General features: G+C 40.9%; 1 protein-coding gene across 1 annotated transcript; it reads right to left on the bottom strand.

The window, feature by feature from the left end:
* Window positions 1–793: 793 nt before the first annotated feature.
* Window positions 794–20,963, bottom strand: LOC124024260. The gene is made up of 8 exons (XM_046338251.1): window positions 20,938–20,963; window positions 20,329–20,640; window positions 19,595–19,699; window positions 19,114–19,257; window positions 18,954–19,009; window positions 15,849–15,932; window positions 15,413–15,520; window positions 794–883 (listed from the first exon to the last, which is right to left on the bottom strand). The coding sequence occupies exons 2-8, from the start codon at window positions 20,453–20,455 to the stop codon at window positions 794–796; spliced, it is 714 nt and encodes a 237-aa protein (XP_046194207.1). The 5' UTR covers window positions 20,456–20,640; window positions 20,938–20,963.
* Between the last annotated feature and the right edge of the window lie 1,462 nt (window positions 20,964–22,425).

Below are 22,425 nucleotides of genomic sequence, written 5' to 3'. Positions count from 1 at the left end.
CCTCTGTATTATTTCCCAATCAGAATTAAATACTCTGTCAATGCATTCTATGGGATCGTAAAACCCATATTATTATTATAGGAATGGACAGAGCCCCAGTCTTAAACTCAGGTAACAGCGTTTATTTCAAGTGAGTACTGCCACATACACATTTTTTCCACAGGTTATAAACTGAAAATGACGTCAGCGTTTTCTAAATGTTCTATCTCTTCATGACACTAGTAGAGAGGCCCTATAGTTCTCGAGCCTTCCCTCCTCGCCTGAAGCCAAGGTCAGTCAGCGTAGATAGCATTCTAGACAGTCTGGAGATAGTTCATTCATTTGTACCAAGGCACTGTTCTAAACTCCTGACTATATTATCTATAATTGGGAGCAAGAGACAATTCATATATGTACAGTACATAATAGTATTTGGACTAGTCAGTCCTGATTGAAATGTAGACATAATTAGTCATCATTGATAAAAATTCCCTTAACACTTTCCAAATCAATTTACCAGAGGGTGAATCCAATAAAGTTGTAGAACAATGATCCAAGACAGGATGCACCCAAGCTCAATTTTGATCCTCATAGCAGAAGGTCTGAATACCTATATAAATAAGGGATTTTAATTACATTGGCAAATAGAATCTAAACCTTTGCCATTATGGGTGTAGACTGAAGAAAAATGTATTTTATCCATTCTAGAATAAGGCTGTAACTTAACATGTGACAGAAGGGGGTCGGAATACTTTCCCGAATGCACTGTACTACCAGTTATGAAGTCGGAAATTTCAGTTTTGGCTAGTGCTGACTAGCGATACTCCTTGTTGATTTCCAGAAACGCGCGACACGGGCCTCCAGTGAAGATGCCGTGGATATCCTGGTTAGGACCTTTGAACATCTAGCCAATTACAAGGAGAGAAAGGATCCATCAAACATCTACATATATAGTTTGTTCTATATGGCATGTAGGGACAACTTAACCTCACTGGTCTCTTTTACAGAGGAGCCCTGAATAACACATCAAAATACAAGCAGAACAGAAGCAGTCAAACAAACATTCAGTAATAAGGTCCTCAACACTTTGAATTGCCTTAGATGCAGCAGACAGTTTTACAACAAGGCACAAAAATAATATATTTACCTAACGGAGTAAAGACCGAAGGAAATTTCCAAAGTTATTCATCCTTTATCCCAGGTGTGGTAACTCATGTCTAAAGGTTAGTAATGCTTTTAGTGAGGTTTCGTAAAGGGATTAATACATTAAAATATTGCAATGCGTCAACCTACGTGACATCAAACAGGACCAACTTCCTAGTTGAGAATGTAGCGTTGAGTACTACACCTGTCGCCCATAATAAAGAGCCCACTGGGCTACCCGGAGGTGGAAAATAATAAAGAGCAGTGCACTATGATAGCACGTCATCACACCCCTTTACTAACAAACAGTAATTGAGTCAAGGTACATTTCTCTAAAAGGTCAAGTAGCTGCTCATGATGTAGTGCTGTCTAACACCCACAACCACCCTGTCTTACCATACTGCATCAGTGGTTGAAGTAGAACGCAAGGCGCCAATACACTTTAAAAAAAAATCACAATGCCGTATTGATGTTTTACAGTGACTAACCTATTTTATACGAGGTGCCTATACTCACGTAGTTGATAGCTGTGTTACCAACAATTTATCAGCACATGTCAAAATAATAGAAATGACATCTAATTTATAGAATTAAAAACCTATCTGCGAGATAAATAGCGCCAAAATCTGAATTAGTGAGTACAGTTTACAGAAGAGTGACATAATAGCTTAGAAATGTCACCTGGGTTAACTTTAAAGCAGGCTCAACTTGCCCAACTGGTCAGTTCACTTGACCAAGGCAATGGGGTAACCCTTAAATCTCTGCTACAACTAGGTTCCGGATGTTCAACTGGGTACCATCAGGAGAAAAAAAATGCCACACCACCAAATCACAGGTCGTGCAGGTCAGGCATGAGACAGGAAAATAACTTACTCCCATCAGACACAGGCAAAAACTCTTTACAGCAATGTTGTAGCAGCCTACACCTCAACGTTAGTGATCTGACATGCTGTATCAGTCTGATCAACTGTAGGCCTCTATACACCCTGTCCCATCTGGCCAGGGGAAACAAAGTGCTGGTAACAATGTTGTAGCAGCCTACACCTCAACGTTAGTGATCTGACATGCTGTATCAGTCTGATCAACTGTAGGCCTCTATACACCCTGTCCCATCTGGCCAGGGGAAACAAAGTGCTGGTAACAATGTTGTAGCAGCCTACACCTCAACGTTAGTGATCTGACATGCTGTATCAGTCTGATCAACTGTAGGCCTCTATACACCCTGTCCCATCTGGCCAGGGGAAACAAAGTGCTGGTAACATTATGTATTTATAGCATAAGCCACTTTATTTGTCTTAAGAGAAAATGTGAATGTGATCACCTTAGGTTCATATTATATAACTTCGGTTGGCTAAGGCTACCTAGGCCCAGAGGTGGGAAAAGTAGTTTACCCAGTTGTCATTGAGTAAAATGACTCAAGTAAAAGGGAAAGTAACCCAGTAAAATACTACTTGAGTAAAAGTATTAATACACTAAAGTAGTAGGCTACTTGAACGTATGTTTTACGTAGTTACTTTACACCATTGCCTTTGCCTTCTTTCATCCAACAATCAAATCAACAAATAGTGATGACATAGTCTAGACTGTTAATGCACCTGTAACTGGTAATTACAGGTGAACAGTATATGGATCACTCTACAGAAGTAGTGCACTTTGGGGTTTGAAAAAAATATGTCATTTGTGTCCTATTTTCCCCCCAAACGTTCAGCACACGTCTTCCAATATAGGTCAGGTAGGTATATACAGCATATTATTTAAACACTTACTGCATGTTTGAAATGTTTACTTGAATTCCTTACCACCCCAAACAATGTGTCACTACCAAAACATAGTGAAAAAGTTTTGAAGAATGGGGGAAATTACATCTGTCTGAAGATTACAAAATGAGGGTTCTATGACCCTACTATGATATACCATCTGACTCCATTATCATGTGAACACTATGGGCCCATTATCGTATCCAGTGGGTATTGCCAAGGTTGCAAGCCTTGCGTCACCACTCGGAATACTATAAGATGCACGTGTGTTTACCATTTTGCAATTATTAAGAGGCTAAGGGACAAGGAGCCAATGTCCTAACATTACATTATTGAGTTAACCTTCGCTCAGAGATGCAGTGAAATCTTGAAACAATTCAAACATGACAATGGAATTCACACAGTAACATTAATTTAGTTGATTCACGTTTCATCAGTCTTCACACTTCTCCTGGGGACAGGGACTACATGTACATTGAAGTATTATGACACAGGAGACACCCTGAGAACACTGAATGGTCAGAAACAGTTAGAGACCTCAGGAATTGTCTGAACCAGTATCTGTGTGTTAGAAACTTCATGAATGATCTGAACCAGTATCTGTGTGTTAGAGACCTCATGAATGATCTGAACCAGTATCTGTGTGTTAGAGACCTCATGAATGATCTGAACCAGTATCTGTGTGTTAGAGACCTCATGAATGATCTGAACCAGTATCTGTGTGTTAGAGACCTCATGAATGATCTGAACCAGAATATCTGTCTGTGTTTAGAGACCTCATGAATGATCTGAACTAGTATCTGTGTGTTGATCTGTGTGTTATCTGTGTGTTAGAGACCTCATGAATGATCTGAACCAGTATCTGTGTGTTAGAGACCTCATGAATGATCTGAACCAGTATCTGTGGGTTAGAGACCTCATGAATGATCTGAACCAGTATCTGTGGGTTAGAGACCTCATGAATGATCTGAACCAGTATCTGTGGGTTAGAGACCTTAACAATCTTGTGTTACCACCTTATTAATAGGCAGCGTGCAGTAGGATGTGTTAATCAGTTGATTGACAGGTGCAGGACTGCAGAATGATACTTTCCTCTAGTGTGGAGGCTCACATTTCATAGTTACAGTGCCTTGCGAAAGTATTCGGCCCCCTTGAACTTTGCGACCTTTTGCCACATTTCAGGCTTCAAACATAAAGATATAAAACTGTATTTTTTTGTGAAGAATCAACAACAAGTGGGACACAATCATGAAGTGGAACGACATTTATTGGATATTTCAAACTTTTTTAACAAATCAAAAACTGAAAAATTGGGCGTGCAAAATTATTCAGCCCCTTTACTTTCAGTGCAGCAAACTCTCTCCAGAAGTTCAGTGAGGATCTCTGAATGATTCAATGTTGACCTAAATGACTAATGATGATAAATACAATCCACCTGTGTGTAATCAAGTCTCCGTATAAATGCACCTGCACTGTGATAGTCTCAGAAGTCCGTTAAAAGCGCAGAGTGTCACGTCTAGTCAAGGTGGGTGGAATCAGGCGCAGAGAGCAAATAGTGAATAGTAGTTTATTCTCCGGTGAACAAAAATAAACACTGACAACCCAAAATACAAACAGGGTGAAAATATCCAAAACAGGATAACAGACAAACCGGAGAATAAATAAACACAAAAACACTGACAGACGAAACGAAATGACAAAAACAAACACTCCCGCACAAAACAAGGGCGGGACAACCTACATTATATACAGATACTAATTAACTAACAAACAGGTGAAAACAATCAGACAAAACCAACAGATAACCGAAAAGGGATCGGTAGTGGCTAATAGGACGGTGACGACGACCGCCGACCACTGCCCGAACGGGCAGGAGAGCCAACCTCGGCGGAAGTCGTGACACAGAGAGCATCATGAAGAACAAGGAACACACCAGGCAGGTCCGAGATACTGTTGTGAAGAAGTTTAAAGCCGGATTTGGATACAAAATGATTTCCCAAGCTTTAAACATCCCAAGGAGCACTGTGCAAGCGATAATATTGAAATGGAAGGAGTATCAGACCACTGCAAATCTACCAAGACCTGGCCGTCCCTCTAAACTTTCAGCTCATACAAGGAGAAGACTGATCAGAGATGCAGCCAAGAGGCCCATGATCACTCTAGATGAACTGCAGAGATCTACAGCTGAGGTGGGAGACTCTGTCCATAGGACAACAATCAGTCGTATATTGCACAAATCTGGCCTTTATGGAAGAGTGGCAAGAAGAAAGCCATTTCTTAAAGATCTCCATAAAAAGTGTCGTTAAAAGTTTGCCACAAGCCACCTGGGAGATGTTTAGCGTAAAAGCAACACAGCGCATCACCCTGAACACACCATCCCCACTGTCAAACATGGTGGTGGCAGCATCATGGTTTGGGCCTGCTTATCTTCAGCAGGGACAGGGAAGATGGTTAAAATTGATGGGAAGATGGATGCAGCCAAATACAGGACCATTCTGGAAGAAAACCTGATGGAGTCTGCAAAAGACCTGAGACTGGGACGGAGATTTGTCTTCCAACAAGACAATGATCCAAAACATAAAGCAAAATCTACTATGGAATGGTTCAAAAATAAACATATCCAGGTGTTAGAATGGCCAAGTCAAAGTCCAGACCTGAATCCAATCGAGAATCTGTGGAAAGAACTGAAAACTGCTGTTCACAAATGCTCTCCATCCAACCTCACTGAGCTCGAGCTGTTTTGCAAGCAAAAGGTGGCGCTACAAAGTATTAACTTAAGGGGGCTGAATAATTTTGCACGCCCAATTTTTCTGTTTTTGATTTGTTAAAAAAGTTTGAAATATCCAATAAATGTCGTTCCACTTCATGATTGTGTCCCACATGTTGTTGATTCTTCACAAAAAAATACAGTTTTATATCTTTATGTTTGAAGCCTGATATGTGGCAAAAGGTCGCAAAGTTCAAGGGGGCCGAATACTTTCGCAAGGCACAGTATGTAGCCTCTAGTTTATCATTGTAGTTACCATTATAGTTACTGCCTTTGTGGATGCCCCGAATGTGTTGTGGATGTGACACACTGTTTTATAGTTATGTAGCCTCTAGTTTATCATTGTAGTTACCATTATAGTTACTGCCTTTGTGGATGCCCCGAATGTGTTGTGGATGTGACACACTGTTTTGCATGTTATTTTGGCACTAATACGTGTCACATATCAGGTTGCAAACAATGTAAACAAATATATATAATTGAGTTAATAAAGCTGCATACAAACATGGTCTCTTTTTAGTTGTCTTCATAAGGCAACTCCAAAATACAGGTGTTTCAGCCTAGCTCAGTGCTTTCTGTGGTGGTGGGGCAAGCCAGCAGAAAATACAGAGCGTTGCGCCGTGATTGGCTCAGTGTTCTGTCACTAATGGGGATACTACGTCACCGCCAAGTCTAAGGGGAGAGCTAGAAAACTCTAGCCCCTTGGATGCTGCCATAGATCTACCTTAGAAGTGCTCATCTAAGAAGGCTCACAGTCATTGGTCACAGATATATGGACGTCAAATCACGTTATGTGTAGAGTAGCTTCAATTGGACTGATCATGTCAACATCATACTTTCAAAATCTTAGCTAGCAGTCATCATCATGAATCAAGTCGAACATCTACTGGCAAATCCTTTTCAATCCTTGTCATATGAAGAGAAATAATGAAGAGAAATTATAGATAAAACATATTGGTGCTCATTCGCCATTGGACATAAACATTACACAACAAGATGGAAATCACAAATTCAACAATGAGTGATTTGGAAGGAATCAGTGACTGGCTAATGTTATCTGCAAGCATTGCAAAACAATCACAAGTCTGCTATTCAGTGGAGTGGCTGTGTGATCCCAAATCTGGGATTTTTTACTTTATTTATTTAACCTTTATTTAACTAGGCAAGTCAGTTAAGAACAAATTCTTATTTACAATGATGGCCTACCAAAAGGAAAAGGCCTCCTGCTGGGACAGGGGCTGGGATAAAAATAAAAAAAAAAATATATATATATATATATATATAGGACAAAACACACATCATGACAAGAGAGACAACACAACACTACATAAAGAGAGACCTAAGACAACAACATAGCAAGGCAGCAACACATGACAACTGATTAATTGCTATGTCATACCCTACACAGAGATTGACTTTCAAGGCACAGTGCAGTCAAAAAAAACGTAATTGTTCTATGTTTTATATGTATTTCTACACTATGAAATTGGAAGAATACTGTAAAATTGTGAGAATTATGATAATTCCCTTTTAGTGTAAGAGCTGTTTGAAAAGAAATGTCAGCCTGTTTTGGTGGGATGGATGTCATAAGGTGAATGCACCAATTTGTAAGTCGCTCTGGATAAGAGCGTCTGCTAAATGACTTAAATGTAATGTAATGTAAATGGATGGAGTTTTGGGCTGCCTGGTGACATCCTCACGTGGTAAATGAGTGAAAAGACCAATATGACCAAACCTCTCTGCCAATAACAACTTGTTTGACCATTTTAATGGAAAACAATCACAGTAAGGTACTTAACTGGAGCCCAAAAAGGATTTTATATTGAGATATAAATACGGTTGCATTGGACCTTTATTAAGGTCTGAAAGTCTCTTTCCTATTGGCCAAGTATTGTATCATGGTCTGAAAGTCTCTTTCCTATTGGCCAAGTATTATTTCAAGGTCTGAAAGTCTCTTTCCTATTGGCCAAGTATTATTTCAAGGTCTGAAAGTCTCTTTCCTATTGGCCAAGTATTATTTCAAGGTCTGAAAGTCTCTTTCCTATTGGCCAAGTCAGCAGTATTTTCTGGTTGTCGGAAGATTATGGTCAAAATATGAAGACAGTTGTTAACTAAGAAATGCCACAACTTGTCAGTCTCTTAGTTAAACAATAGGGAGGAAGCAGGAAAATATGTTAAATGGCCTGCTACATCGGACACGTAGGCCTAACTGTTACAGAGTATGAGACGCTCCTATGCTCCATGAGAGGCTTGCACTCTCATGGACATTTTGACATGCAGCTCATGTCTGACAGGGCGTATACACTAGACACAGCATCCCGAGGTAAAATACAATCGAACATCCACAAACTAACAGAATAACAATCCCGCACAAACCTAGGTGGACCTAACAGGCTTAAATAGAAAAAAAAAAATCAAGAAACACAATAAGGAACAGGTGCAACTAATAAGACCAAACAAACAGAAAAGGAAAAAGGGATCGGTGGCGGCTAGTAGACCGGCGACGACGACCGCCGAGCGCCACCCGAACAGGCAGGGAAGCCACCTTTGGTGGGACTCGTGACAGTCACATGCTCTGAATACAACGGGTGTCAGGCTGTGGGTAACTGGTGCATGGAATCAGGCACAGGAAAGCAGAGATGAGTGTACAAGGTCATTTATTCCACAAACTAACCAGTTTAAAACAAATGCTAAAGGTGTGTAAAATAACCGGTCACTCATAAATAACAGGTGTAATAACGAACCAGGCAAACAATACCAGCCAACACGTAACGACTTGAACCTTATATAAAACACGCACACAATCATGAGGGAAACAGAGGGTTAAATAATGAACATGCAACTGGGGAATAGAAACCAGGTGTTTAGAAAACAAAGACAAAACAAATGGAAAATGAAAAGTGGATCAGCGATGGCTAGAAAGCCGGTGACGTCGACCGCCGAACGCCGTCCGAACAAGGAGAGGGACCGACTTCGGTAGAAGTCGTGACAACAGGTGTTGACTTTACCATGAATTGCTCACGACCCTTTCCCAACAATGCAGAGTGAAAACAATATGATTCAAATAGTAACACAAAAGGAATAAAATACACAAGAATGAAGCTATATACAGGGGTACTAGTACCAGAACAATGTGCAGAGGTACGAGGTATTTATGTACATAGATGAAGACAGGGTAATGTGACTAGGCATCAGGATAGATAATAATACGAGTAAAATTAAGAACGGAGTAGGAGCAGCAAATGTGTGTGTGTGTGTGCGTATGTAGCGCATGTGAATGTGTGTGGGTTTTGTGTGAGTGTCAGTTCAGTGTGTATAAAGTGTGTATATAAAGTCTTGTCAGTTTCATGTGATAGGGAATATATACAAAACATTGCAGAGAGCATATCCAACTGACAATCTCTTAGAAACAAATATTGTAACAACGACTTAAAAGAACGGATGTTGGCACAAGATGGATGGAAAGTTGGAGCTTAACTAACAAAATTACAGTTAACTGAAATGTCCGCGTAATCCAATATAAACTAATGTATAGAATTTATTATGCAAGATACTAATTCTACAGCACAACAATGTAAAACTAATAATGACTCAATAAACCATGCTTTCTGAACCAATAGAACTAACAGGGCTGATCTTGCTTTATACATGGTTGTATCATGTAGGTCTATAGTGCCTTCAGAAAGTATTCAGAATCCTTGACTTTATCCACTTTTTGTTAGGTTATTAAAAACATGTTTTTAATCAATCTACACACAATACCCCATAAGGTGAAAGCAAAAACAGGTTTTTAGAAATTCTAGCTCATTTATTAAAAAAATGTAAAAACAGAAATATCACATTTACACAAGTATTCAGACCCTTTACTCAGTACTTTGTTGAAGCACCTTTGGCAGCAATTACAGCCTCAAGTCTTCTTGGGTATGACACTACAACCTCGGTACACTGGTATTTGGGGAGTTTCTTCCATTCTTCTCTGGAGATCCTCTCACGGGGGTGGGGAGCGTTGCTGCACAGATTTATTCAGGTCCCTCCAGAGATGTTCAATCGGTTTGAAGTCTGGGCTCCGGCTGGGCCACTCAAGGACATTCAGAGACTTGTCTCGAAGCCATTTCTGTGTTGTCTTGCCTGTGTGCTTAGGGTCTGGAGCATCTCTCTGTACTTTGCTCTGTTCATCTTTCCCTCGATCCTGACTAGTCTCCCAGGCCCTTCCTGGTGAAAAACCTGACATGATGCTGCCACCACCATGCTTCACCGTAGGGATGGTGCCAGGTTTCCTCCAGATGTGACGCTTGGCATTCAGGCCAAAGGTTTTAATCTTGGTTTCATCAGACCAGAGAATATTATTTCTCATGGTTTGACAGTCTTTTGGTGCCTTTTGGCAATCTCCAAGCAGGCTATCATGTGCCTTTTCCTGAGGAGTCGTCACGCCCTGACCTTAGAGAGCTTTTTATGTCTCTATTTTGGTTTAGTCAGGGCGTGATTTGAGTGGGCATTCTATGTTCTAGGTTTTTGTGCTTCTATGTTTTGGCCGGGTATGGGTCTCAATCAGGGACAGCTGATTGACTTTTTCCCCTGTTGTATTTTTGGGTTGATAGTTGGCTTTGTTAGAGGCATTATAGCCGAAGTTAAGCTTCACGGTCATTTCCTTGTTTTTTTGGCTACATTTCTATAAATAAAAGTGATATGTACCCTCACCACGCTGCACTTTGATCTCATTCCGACGACGGCCGTGACAGGAGTAGCCACTCTACCATAAAGGCCTGATTGGTGGAGTGCTGCAGAGATGGTTGTCTTTCTGGAAGGTTCTCCCATCTTGATCACCTCCCAGACCAAGGCCCTCCTCCCCGATTGCTCAGTTTGGCCAGGCAGCCAGCTCTAGGCAGAGTCTTGATGGTTACAAACTTCTTAAATTCAAGACGGATGGAGGCCACTGGGTACTTGGGACACTTCAATGATGCAGACATGTTTTGGTACCCTTCCCCAGATCTGTGCCTCGACACAATCGTGTCTCGGAGTTCTACGGCTAATTCATTGCTTGGTTTTTGTTATGACATGCACTGTCAGACCTTGTGGGAACTGTGGGGCCTTATATAGACAGGTGTGTGCCTTTCTAAATCATGTCCAATCAATTGAATATACCTCAGGTGGACTCCAATCAAGTTCTGGAAATACCTCAGGGATGTTCAATGGAAACAGGATGCACCTGAGCTCAAAGTCTTATAGCAAAGGGTCTGAATACTTATGTAAATAAGGTATTTATGTTTTTTTTATATATATAAATGTGCAAAAGTGTGCTTTTTTTTTTTCTTTGTCATTATCGGGTATTGTGTGTAGATGAGGATTTTTGTTAATTTAATCAATTTTAGGCTGTACCGTAACAAAATGTGGAAAAAGTCGAGGGGTCTGAATACTTTCCGAATGCACTGTATCTCTTTTCTCAAATTACATAACATTCACATTTTTATTCCTAAGCATTAATTAAGCTCTGCACAAACAGACATCAATGTAGCACACAGATGATCATATTATCACATTCACATGAGTTATTACAATCTATGATTCTGTATTAATATCAGTGGTGTAGTGGTAAAAAAGGTGGGTCATGGATAAGACAAACAACCACAGACATAAACATATTACATTTTAAAAAATGTATCGTTTGCCTTTTGATTGTGTTTTAATGTAGGCCTGTAGGGAAGACAGGCCATGTCCAGATGTTCATATTGAAACATACAGTGTAAAAAAATAAAAATGAATCCTAACTTGTTTTAAAGATTATTACAGATTGTCTCTGGGGATCCCACGTGGGGCCCCAACGCCTAGTTTGGGACCACTGTACTAAACTCTCTCTCTGTTTGCTTCCTCTCATATCTATAAGCGACTATTTACCAGTTGTGCACTCATTCCCCCGAGAGCCGTTTTTGCAGTGGTGTAAAAATACTTTAAAATACTACTTAAGTCGGTTTTCACTTTACTATTGATATTTTGGACATCTTTTACTTCACTACATTCAAAGAAAATACTGTACTATTAGCAATTACATTTACTTTTAACACTTAAGTATATTTAAAATCTTACACTTTGAGTTTTACTCAAGTAGTATTTTACTGGGGGACTTTCACTTTTACTTGAGTCATTTTCTATTAAGGCATCTTTACTTTTACTCAAGTATGACAATTGAGTAGTTTTTCCACCACTGCGTTTTTGTTTGTTTGGGGATGTCTGTAGACATGGCAGGAGAAGGGTTTTAAAATGGCCTTTTGTCCAGCACCTTGCAAACACACTGTCAGGGTGACAATACAGAGGCAGATGCAAGATGCAAGCAACGATGGTTTAATGAATACAGTTTACAACAGCAACAGGACAGACAGACTGTACTCAGACGGAATCCGACCCAGGGACTAGGGCGCATCTTCCAATGATTGCGTGCTGAGAAATCCAGGGGAGTGTGTCCGGAAGGGTAGGAAGGAGCACAGCAGATAATCCACACAAGGGCGGTGAGAGATGAGCACAGACACAACGACACAACCTCAGGGAAGTAACGACACCTCAGGGAAGTAACTCAACCTCAGGGAAGTAACGACACAACCTCAGGGACAAACCTCAGTAACAATGATCTGACAACAAGAAACACTGGTTACAGAACATATAAAGGGAAGATAAGTGGTTCCAGCTGGCGCAGACAATCAGGCCGAGATTGGGAACCACGCCCACACAAACGAGAGAGAGAGAGAGAGAGAGAGAGAGAGAGAGAGAGAGAGAGAGAGAGAGAGAGAGAGAGAGAGAGAGAGAGAGAGAGAGAGAGAGAGAGAGAGAGAGAGAGAGAGAGAGAGAGGCAGTGGATTCATGAACCGTGACAGTCAGCAGCCAAGCAGCATTTCTAGTTTTGCCTACTTCTCTAGCGAGTTTAGATCAACACTGGAAGCAATATTTAGATGTTGACCCATCATTTATTGTCTTTATTGTGTACAAAATTTCCACTTGCGTTATTCATTTATTTGTCAAATTAGATAAAATTACAGAGGTCCGGATCTCTGTGTTCTCATATGTATGCTGAGCAAAAATATAAATGCAACATGCAACAATTTCAAAGATTTTACTGAGTTACAGTTCATATGAGGAAATCAGTCAATTTAAATAAATAAATGAGGCCCTAATCTATGGATTTCACATAACTGGGCAGGGGTACAGGCATGGGTGGGCCTGGGAGAGAAATAAGCTTTTTGTGCGTATGGAACATTTCTGTGATCTTTTATTTCAGCTCATGAAACATACTGTAGGTTCAACACTTTAGATGTTGCGTATATATTTTTGTTCAGTGTATTTACAGTCATGATTGGAAAACCTGACTTTGTCAAATGACGAAGAAAACGACGCACTAAAACATGTAATTCCCTGTTAGTTGTGCACTCCAAAAGTGAATGCTTCAGTTGATGACATTGTTAGACTGCTTTCCCTGTTCAGGAAGACCACAATGTGTGATTTGTCCATTACACAAAAGAGGAAGTACTGTAGCTAACTAACAGAATTTGACAAAAGTTTGAGGTTGTTTTCACAAAGATTGTTGTCTGTGACAAAATTCTGACATTAGGTAGAGGTTGTTTTCACAAAGATTGTTGTCTGTGACAAAATGCTGACATTAGGTAGAGGTTGTTTTCTGTGACAAAATGCTGACATTAGGTAGAGGTTGTTGTCTGTGACAAAAATGCTGACATTAGGTAGAGGTTGTTGTCTGTGACAAAATGCTGACATTAGGTAGAGGTTGTTGTCTGTGACAAAATGCTGACATTAGGTAGAGGTTGTTGTCTGTGACAAAATGCTGACATTAGGTAGAGGTTGTTTTCTGTGACAAAATGCTGACATTAGGTAGAGGTTGTTGTCTGTGACAAAATGACATGACATTGAGGTAGAGGTTGTTTTCTGTGACAAAATGCTGACATTAGGTAGAGGTTGTTTTCTGTGACAAAATGCTGACATTAGGTAGAGGTTGTTGTCTGTGACAAAATGCTGACATTAGGTAGAGGTTGTTTTCTGTGACAAAATGCTGACATTGGTAGTTTTCTGTGACAAAATGCTGACATTAGGTAGAGGTTGTTTTCTGTGACAAAATGCTGACATTAGGTAGAGGTTGTTTTCTGTGACAAAATGCTGACAAAATTAGGTAGAGGTTGTTTTCTGTGACAAAATGCTGACATTAGGTAGAGGTTGTTTTCTGTGACAAAATGCTGACATTAGGTAGAGGTTGTTGTCTGTGACAAAATGCTGACATTAGGTAGAGGTTGTTTTCTGTGACAAAATGCTGACATTAGGTAGAGGTTGTTTTCTGTGACAAAATGCTGACATTAGGTAGAGGTTGTTTTCTGTGACAAAATGCTGACATTAGGTAGAGGTTGTTTTCTGTGACAAAATGCTGACATTAGGTAGAGGTTGTTGTCTGTGACAAAATGCTGACATTAGGTAGAGGTTGTTTTCTGTGACAAAATGCTGACATTAGGTAGAGGTTGTTTCTGTGACAAAATGCTGACATTAGGTAGAGGTTGTTGTCTGTGACAAAATGCTGACATTAGGTAGAGGTTGTTTCTGTGACAAAATGCTGACATTAGGTAGAGGTTGTTGTCTGTGACAAAATGCTGACATTAGGTAGAGGTTGTTGTCTGTGACAAAATGCTGACATTAGGTAGAGGTTGTTGTCTGTGACAAAATGCTGACATTAGGTAGAGGTTGTTGTCTGTGACAAAATGCTGACATTAGGTAGAGGTTGTTGTCTGTGACAAAATGCTGACATTAGGTAGAGGTTGTTGTCTGTGACAAAATGCTGACATTAGGTAGAGGTTGTTGTCTGTGACAAAATGCTGACATTAGGTAGAGGTTGTTGTCTGTGACAAACAATTGTATCCTTTACATTTTTTTGTCAACTTCGAGATGAAATGCTCAGCGTGTACCAGCTTCTTGGCAGAAAAATAAGAAGTACAGTATATACATTGTCACGACCTCGTGAGGAACCGTCTTCTAGCCATCGCCTATCCACCTTTCATTTTCCATTTGTTTTGTCTTGTTTTTCCACACACCTGGTTTACATTCCCTCATTACTTGTCGTGTATATAACCCTCTGTTCCCCCCATGTCTGTGTGTGAAATTGTTTATTGTAAAGTGTTTGTGCACTCTGACTGGTTCGCGACGGGTTATTTTGTACCCAGATTTTGTTGTTCTGGGTTTTACCCAGTTCTGCTCTCCTGCGCCTGACTTCCCTGCAGCCAGTCACACACCCCTTACAAAATTAAGATGGATGATAGCCACCCAAGCAACCTCTTGCAAAACTGATTGTGAAATCTGTGTTTTTTTGCTTTGACACATCAAACCACATTTTCCTTTTTCTCAAACATGTCTGAAAGCATCTGTCTCTATTTCAAAAAGTTCACATATTTAAAAATAAATGCACAACAACGATATAAAAAGAGAACTAGCTGAACTTTAAGCCATATAAGGTGCTTTGGTTGTCTCAGCTACATAAAAATAAATGGTATCTTATTGCTTCACCAATCATCTTGCCTATATCTCTGGGACTTTATTATTTTGGTTGTAGGTTAACATCTGATTTCCTGTGATAACCACTTAACATGTCTTAGTAGAGAGTGAAATATATTTGTAGTCATGTGTGCCAGATCAAACCTCTTGATACTGGGCCCAATATGAGATCACTCTGCAGGAAAAGGCTGTGAGATGACAATAGGCCATACAGTACAGTGGCTCTAGGAGAACGTGCCTGTCTTGATAGTGGCATACTCTGTTTTCCACCGCTCTCCAGACTCACTGCTGCGTTCCTTTTTCCTTTCATGTAGACGATGGTGGAGTATGTCACTGAGGGATCCTCCTGTAGAGAGGGACAGTAAGAGACACAGGCACTGCTGCTGACATCTAGGGATGCACAGATTTACACTCATTTACACTATAGATAATGTTTATACTAACAAACACACACCGTCTCTTTCTCTCACGCTCACTCTCTCTCTCTCTCACACACACACACACACACACACACACACACACACACACACACACACACACACACACACACACACACACACACACACACACACACACACACACACACACACACACACACACACACACACACACACACACACACACACACACACACACACACACACACACACACACACACACTGTACTTCTCTTACTGGAGCACTGAGGGGTGTTGTTGTCTCCTCTTGGTTGTTGTTTCTGGGTTCTTGAACCGTATCATACATTACAGAGGGATCATCCTAGAGAGGAGAGATACAATGAGACACCACAGGTGGCTGGTGGCACCTGAATTGGGGAGGATGGGCTCATAGTAATGGCTGGAATGGAATCAATGAAATGGTATCGAACCCGTTTTCTATGTGTTTGATACCATTCCATTCACTTCATTCAAGCTGTTATTATGAGCCGTCTTCCTCTCAGCAGCCTCCTGTTTGAGACAAAACAGTGACTTCCACAGCACAGGAATTGCACAATGATCGAGACATTATCTTTCTTGAGACCCTAATTTGGCCACTGAATTTGACATGACTTCATCCAGTAACAGTCTTTAAGACACATACAAACACACTGTCTCTTACTAGTGCACTGAGCGGTATTGTTGTCTTGTCGCTTAAACCAGTGGTTCTGTCTGCAATCGTGGAACACATTGCAGAGGAATCATCCCAGGAGAAAGAAAATAAGACACACCTACAGTAACATTGTCCCATTAACCGTATAATATCACAATGATAAGTGAGATGTGAAAAGTGGCAGTAATAAAGCCTCTCTTGAAAAAGCCGAACCTTGACCCAGAAAATATAAAGAACTATCGGCCAATATCGAATCTCCCATTCCTCTCGAAAGATTTTGAAAAGGCTGTTGCGCTGTTACTGCTTTCCTGTAGACAAACAATGTATACGAAACGCTTCAGTCTGGTTTTAGACCCCATCATAGCACTGAGACTGAACTTGTGAAAGTGGTAAATGACCTTTTAATGGCATCAGACCGAGGCTCTGCATCTGTATCTCTGCATCTGTATCTCTGCATCACATATCTCTGCATCTGTATCTCTGCATCACATATCTCTGCATCACATTCTTCTGGAGTGATTGGAAACCCAAACTGGTCTACACGGACAAGTTCTGGCCTGGTTTAGAGCTTATCTGTCGGAAAGATATTAGTTTGTCTCTGTGGATGGTTTGTTCTCTGACAAATCACCTGTACATTTCGGTGTTCCTCAAGGTTCCCTTTTAGGACCACTATTGTTTTCACTATATATTTTACCTCTTGGTGATGTCATTCAGAAACATAATGTTAACTTTCACTGCTATGCGGATGACAAACAGCTGTACATTTCAATGAAACATGGTGAAGCCCCACAATTGCCCTCCCTGGAAGCCTGTGTTTCAGACATAAGTAAGTGGTTAGCTGCAAATGTTGTACTTTTAAACTCGGACAAAACAGAGATGCTTGTTCTAGGTCCCAAGAAAAAGAGATCTTCTGATGAATCTGACCATTAATCTTGATGGTTGTACAGTCGTCGCAATTAAAACTGTGAAGGACCTCTGCGTTACTCTGGACCCTGATCTCTCTTTTGACGAATATATCAAGACTGTTTCAAGGACAGATCTACGTAACATTGCAAAAATCAGAAAATTGATGCAGAAAAATTAATCCATGCTTTTGTCACTTCTAGGTTAGACTACTAACTAGAACCAAAAAATGTGATCATATTACTCCAGTGCTAGCCTCTCTACACTGGCTTCCTGTTAAGGCAAGGGCTGATTTCAAGGTTTTACTGCTAACCTACAAAGCATTACATGGGCTAGCTCCTACCTATCTTTCCGATTTGGTCCTGCCATACATACCTACACATACGCTATGGTCACAAGACGCCGTGCCTCCTGACTGTGCCTAAAATTTTTAAGCAAACAGCTAGAGGCAGGGCTTTCTCCTATAGAGCCCCATTTTTATGGAATGATCTGCCTACCCATGTGAGAGACGCAGACTCGGTCTCAACCTTTAAGTCTTTATTGAAGACTCATCTCTTCAGTAAGTTATATGATTGAGTGTAGTCTGGCCCAGGAGTGTGAAGGTGAACGGAAAGGCACTGGAGCAGTGAACCACCCTTGCTGTCTCTGCCTGGCCGGTTCCCCTCTTTCCACTGGCATTCTCTGCCTCTAACCCTATTACAGGGGCTGAGTCACTGGCATACTGGTGCTCTTTCATGCCGTCCCTAGGAGGGGTGCGTCACTTGAGTGGATTGAGTCACTGACATGATCTTCCTGTCCGGGTTGGCGCCCCACCTTGGGTTGTGTCGTGGTGGAGATCTTTGTGGGCTATACTCGGCCTTGTCTCAGGATGGTAAGTTGGTGGTTGAAGATGTCCCTCTAGTGGTGTGGGGGCTGTGCTTTGGAAAAGTGGGTGGGATTATATCCTGCCTGTTTGGCCCTGTCCGGGGTTATCGTCATGGGGACACAGTGTCTCCCGACCACTCCTGTCTCAGCCTCCAGTATTTATGCTGCATTAGTTTATGTGTCGGGGGGCTAAGGTCAGTCTGTTATATCTGGAGTATTTCTCCTGTCTTATCTGGTGTCCTGTGTGAATTTAAGTATGCTCTCTCTAACTCTTTCTTTCTCTCTCTCAGAGGACCTGAGCCCTAGGACCATGCCTCAGGACTACCTGGCGTGATGACTCCTTGCTGTCCCCAGTCTATCTGGCCGTGCTGCTGCTCCAGTTTCAACTGTTCTGCCTGCGGCTATGGAACCCTGACCTGTTCAACGGACGTGCTACCTGTCCCAGACCTGCTGTTTTCAACTCTCTAGAGACAGCAGGAGCGGTAGAGATACTCTGAATGATCCTCTATGAAAAGCCAACTGACATGTATTCCTGAGGTGCTGACCTGTTGCACCCTCGACATCCACTGTGAGTATTATTATTTGACCATGCTGGTCATTTATGAACATTTGAACATCTTGGCCATGTTCTGTTATAATCTCCACCTGGTACAGCCTTAAGAGGACTGGCCACCCCTCATAGCCTGGTTCCTCTCTAGGTTTCTTCCTAGGTTCTGGCCTTTCTAGTGTGTATTTCCTAGCCACAGTGCTTCTACACCTGCATTGCTTGCTGTTTGTGGTTTTAGGCTGGGTTTCTGTACAGCACTTTGTGACATCAGCTGATGTAAGAAGGGCTTTATAAATGCATTTGATTGATTGATTGTTCTATCTATCTTCCTTTCCCATCACTCTCAATGTGATAGAGCTTCTAAATGATTTATTTACCTTTTTCTCTCCTTCTGTTTTGCTCCCACGACTTTTCTCTCCTGTGTTTTTCTTTCCTGGGGATTAAAAACAGAGTTTAATTCACAAAACAAATCCTTTCCACATTCCACTGAAGTCATTGCTTTTCTGAGTTTTTGCAATTATGGAATACATACTGTACCTTTGTTTCTCTTGTATATGTACCAAGCCACTCCAGAGGTGATCAGTATGACTGGTAGAACAGCCAGTAAGGTGTATTGGATTGTATTGTATTGTTGAGGGGAAGCAGATGGATCTTCTTCTGAAGTCCCCACTGTGTCTGCCCCTAAAGGACATGACAGTGTTCTGTCAATCTACAGTGTAACAGATAGTTTGGCTGTTTGCAAAAGCTCTTCCAGTGTCTGCCCCTAAAGGACATGACAGTGTTCTGTCAATCTACAGTGTAACAGATAGTTTGGCTGTTTGCAAAAGAGAACTCTTCCAGTACAGTCCAATACAATAGGTTATGGGGTCAGCTTGACTACTGATTGTTGTTCAAAGTTCTGTAAATGTACTGGCCCTTTGATGGGAATATGGGTTATATAAACAGAGACATACCTTTAAATGATTTCATTTTTATATTATTTTTATGGAGAAGAATTTCATGACAAACATTCACTGACCTTTAGGTGACATTGTTGGTATTAGGAATGTTGTAATGTCTAGTCCATTTGGTTGAGTTAATGGTGGATGTTTGGTGGTAGTGGTTGTGAGGGGTTGGTATTTCCCTAACAGACAAGAGGAACATTAGCCAGAGCAAAGGCACATTACAAAACTATATTATGTAACTTAGTCAAATGAGTAGAACATTTGGTGAAATGTGTTATCAATTTCACTCAACTCAGTCTGTCAGTTCGGGTAATCTACATACTGCACTGCTGTTGGCCTGGAAGGGCCCTTGTCTTACAGTATTTTGTTACAATATCTAGAGTTTTTAAGTTTTAATTTTTTGCTGTTACAATATTTACAGTATGCTGTTACAATATCTACAGTATGCTGTTACAATATCTACGGTATGCTGTTACAATATCTAAGGTATGCTGTTACAATATCTACGGTACGCTGTTACAATATCACAGTATGCTGTTACAATATCTACGGTATGCTGTTACAATATCTACGGTATGTGGTTACAATATCTACAGTATGCTGTTACAATATCTACGGTATGCTGTTACAATATCTACAGTATGCTGTTACAATATCTACGGTATGCTGTTACAATATCTAAGGTATGCTGTTACAATATCTAAGGTATGCTGTTACAATATCTACAGATGATTTCCAAAGTGAGTAGATAATATCAATAATGATGTTCAAAAAGATTGAAGTGATTAATACGAATTGTCTGTCTTACTTTGAATATCAATTTTGACGTCTGTCATTTGAGTCTCACTGATTTGGCACCTGTACCATCCCTGATCGTCCTCGGTGACGTGTGAGAGGAGGACAGAGAGGTTCCCAGGAGAGGTGCTATTAAACATCTCCACTCTGCCTCTGTACAGATCACTCTGGGTTGATATTATCCCAGGTGTCTGTTGATCTCTGAGTTTAGTCCATGTGACGCTGGGAGGTTTAGCCTGGGTTTTACTACAGGAGCAGGGCAGGAGAACAGACTGGCCTGGGAATCCATTGACCACCCTTGATCGAGGTTCTGACAGAGTGCAGCCTGTTGAAACACGAAGCAATGTGTTATTGGATACTTCTTTTTTGATTACAGAAAATCATAGATCTCTACAACTACTACCATAAACACTTAACAAACAATTACAACAAACATTACAAACAATACATAACAAACATTACAAAAAGATTACTGCTCCCTGTCTTATATCTTGAAATGGCTGATATGTTTTAAGATGGGCCAAATCATTAATTGTGTATCGATAGTTTTATTGAAGTGTGTTTCCTGTTTGACTTTCTATATACACAGCGATGTAAGCTTGATATTAGCTGCATCTCTTACCTTCAACAGTGAGTTCGACGTCACTGTATTTTCATGGCTGAATTGGCACCTGTACCACCCCTGATCATCCTCGGTGATGTGTGAGAGGAGGACAGAGAGGTTCCCAGGAGAGGTGCTATTAAACATCTCCACTCTGCCTCTGTACAGATCACTCTGGGTTGATATTATCCCAGGTGTCTGTTGACCTCTGAGTTTAGTCCATGTGAAGCTGGGAGGTTTAGCCTGGGTTTTACTACAGGAGCAGGGCAGGAGAACAGACTGGCCTGAGTAGACAGTGATCTTACCATAGTTAGTGACTAATATAGTGCAGCCTGTTGAAACACAAAGCAACATAAGCCATAATGTTTTAATGTCATTGCAGGATTACAGAGCTCCATTAACAAAACACCATCAAATATGAGATCTGTATGTAACTGTACCAACAGATTATTTTGTGTCACTTTTCATTTTGCTCGTACTTTAAACAGCAATCCACTTATGTTGACTTTGGAACATCGACAGATCTGAGATTTCATCAGCATTTGAATTGTTTTAAATCGATGCGATAAAACATTGTTATTAAACCATACAACCAAGAAACGCATTCAAATCTGGATTGAAAAAAAAATCAACCAGCAACATTTTCTGTGTTTACTGAAGCGTACAGTATGTATTTCTAAACTGCAAGATATTCTGCTAACTTTCTATTTTCAACACATGCCAGATGTTGTTTGAATACATTTATCTGACACTTTTACTTATGCAGGGTAGGTAGGAGGTTATCTTATGCAGGGTAGGTAGGAGGTTATCTTATGCAGGGTAGGTAGGAGGTTATCTTATGCAGGGTAGGTAGGAGGTTATCTTATGCAGGGTAGGTAGGAGGTTATCTTATGCAGGGTAGGTAGGAGGTTATCTTATGCAGGGTAGGTAGGAGGTTATCTTATGCAGGGTAGGTAGGAGGTTATCTTATGCAGGGTAGGTAGGAGGTTATCTTATGCAGGGTAGGTAGGAGGTTATCTTTGCTATACATATGACATTATCTACAGGTTAGGATATTGTAGGACTCACCTGCAGTGATATGAAGTAAAGAGCTGATCAGACACACAGAGATCCACATGGTGACTGTCCACTGATGTTGAGCGATATGTTGTAAACCAAGATAGAGACTGTTTGTTCAGTGTTTATTATGCGAAAACGTTCAATGCAGCTGTTTTTATCAAACCATCTCTGGGTAACAATGAAAGTACAAATGTGGCGTCTGAAGTGGCCACAGAATTTACAGCGATGCAGCCTCCACAGAAGTCAGGGTATTCATACTTCTTGCTTCACGGAGCAGAGCTGTTGTGAAGGAAGTTGTGAAGGACCTGAGTTTATGTTTTTCCTGGATGTACCCCCTACTGTCTACCAATCATGTCAATGTGCAGAGCCCTCTGCAGTGTTACACAATTTGGGAGGCGCATGACGATGCGGTACAGAACTTGATTTGGCCTCTGCAAGCCTCCGGAGGCT

This window comes from Oncorhynchus gorbuscha, unplaced genomic scaffold, assembly GCF_021184085.1.
Source record: "Oncorhynchus gorbuscha isolate QuinsamMale2020 ecotype Even-year unplaced genomic scaffold, OgorEven_v1.0 Un_scaffold_1811, whole genome shotgun sequence".
NCBI lineage: Eukaryota > Metazoa > Chordata > Actinopteri > Salmoniformes > Salmonidae > Oncorhynchus > Oncorhynchus gorbuscha.
This window is presented reverse-complemented; position numbering and strand designations above follow the sequence as displayed.

Coding starts and splice junctions, on each gene's coding strand:
- LOC124024260 (XM_046338251.1), bottom strand. CDS start 20,455: ATGTTTAATAGCACCTCTCCTGGGAACCTCTCTGTCCTCCTCTCACAC. Junction 19,700..20,328: donor CGTCAAAATTGATATTCAAA/GTAAGACAGACA, acceptor CTTGTCTGTTAG/GGAAATACCAACCCCTCACA. Junction 15,521..15,848: donor CAACACCCCTCAGTGCTCCA/GTAAGAGAAGTA, acceptor CCCTCTCTACAG/GAGGATCCCTCAGTGACATA.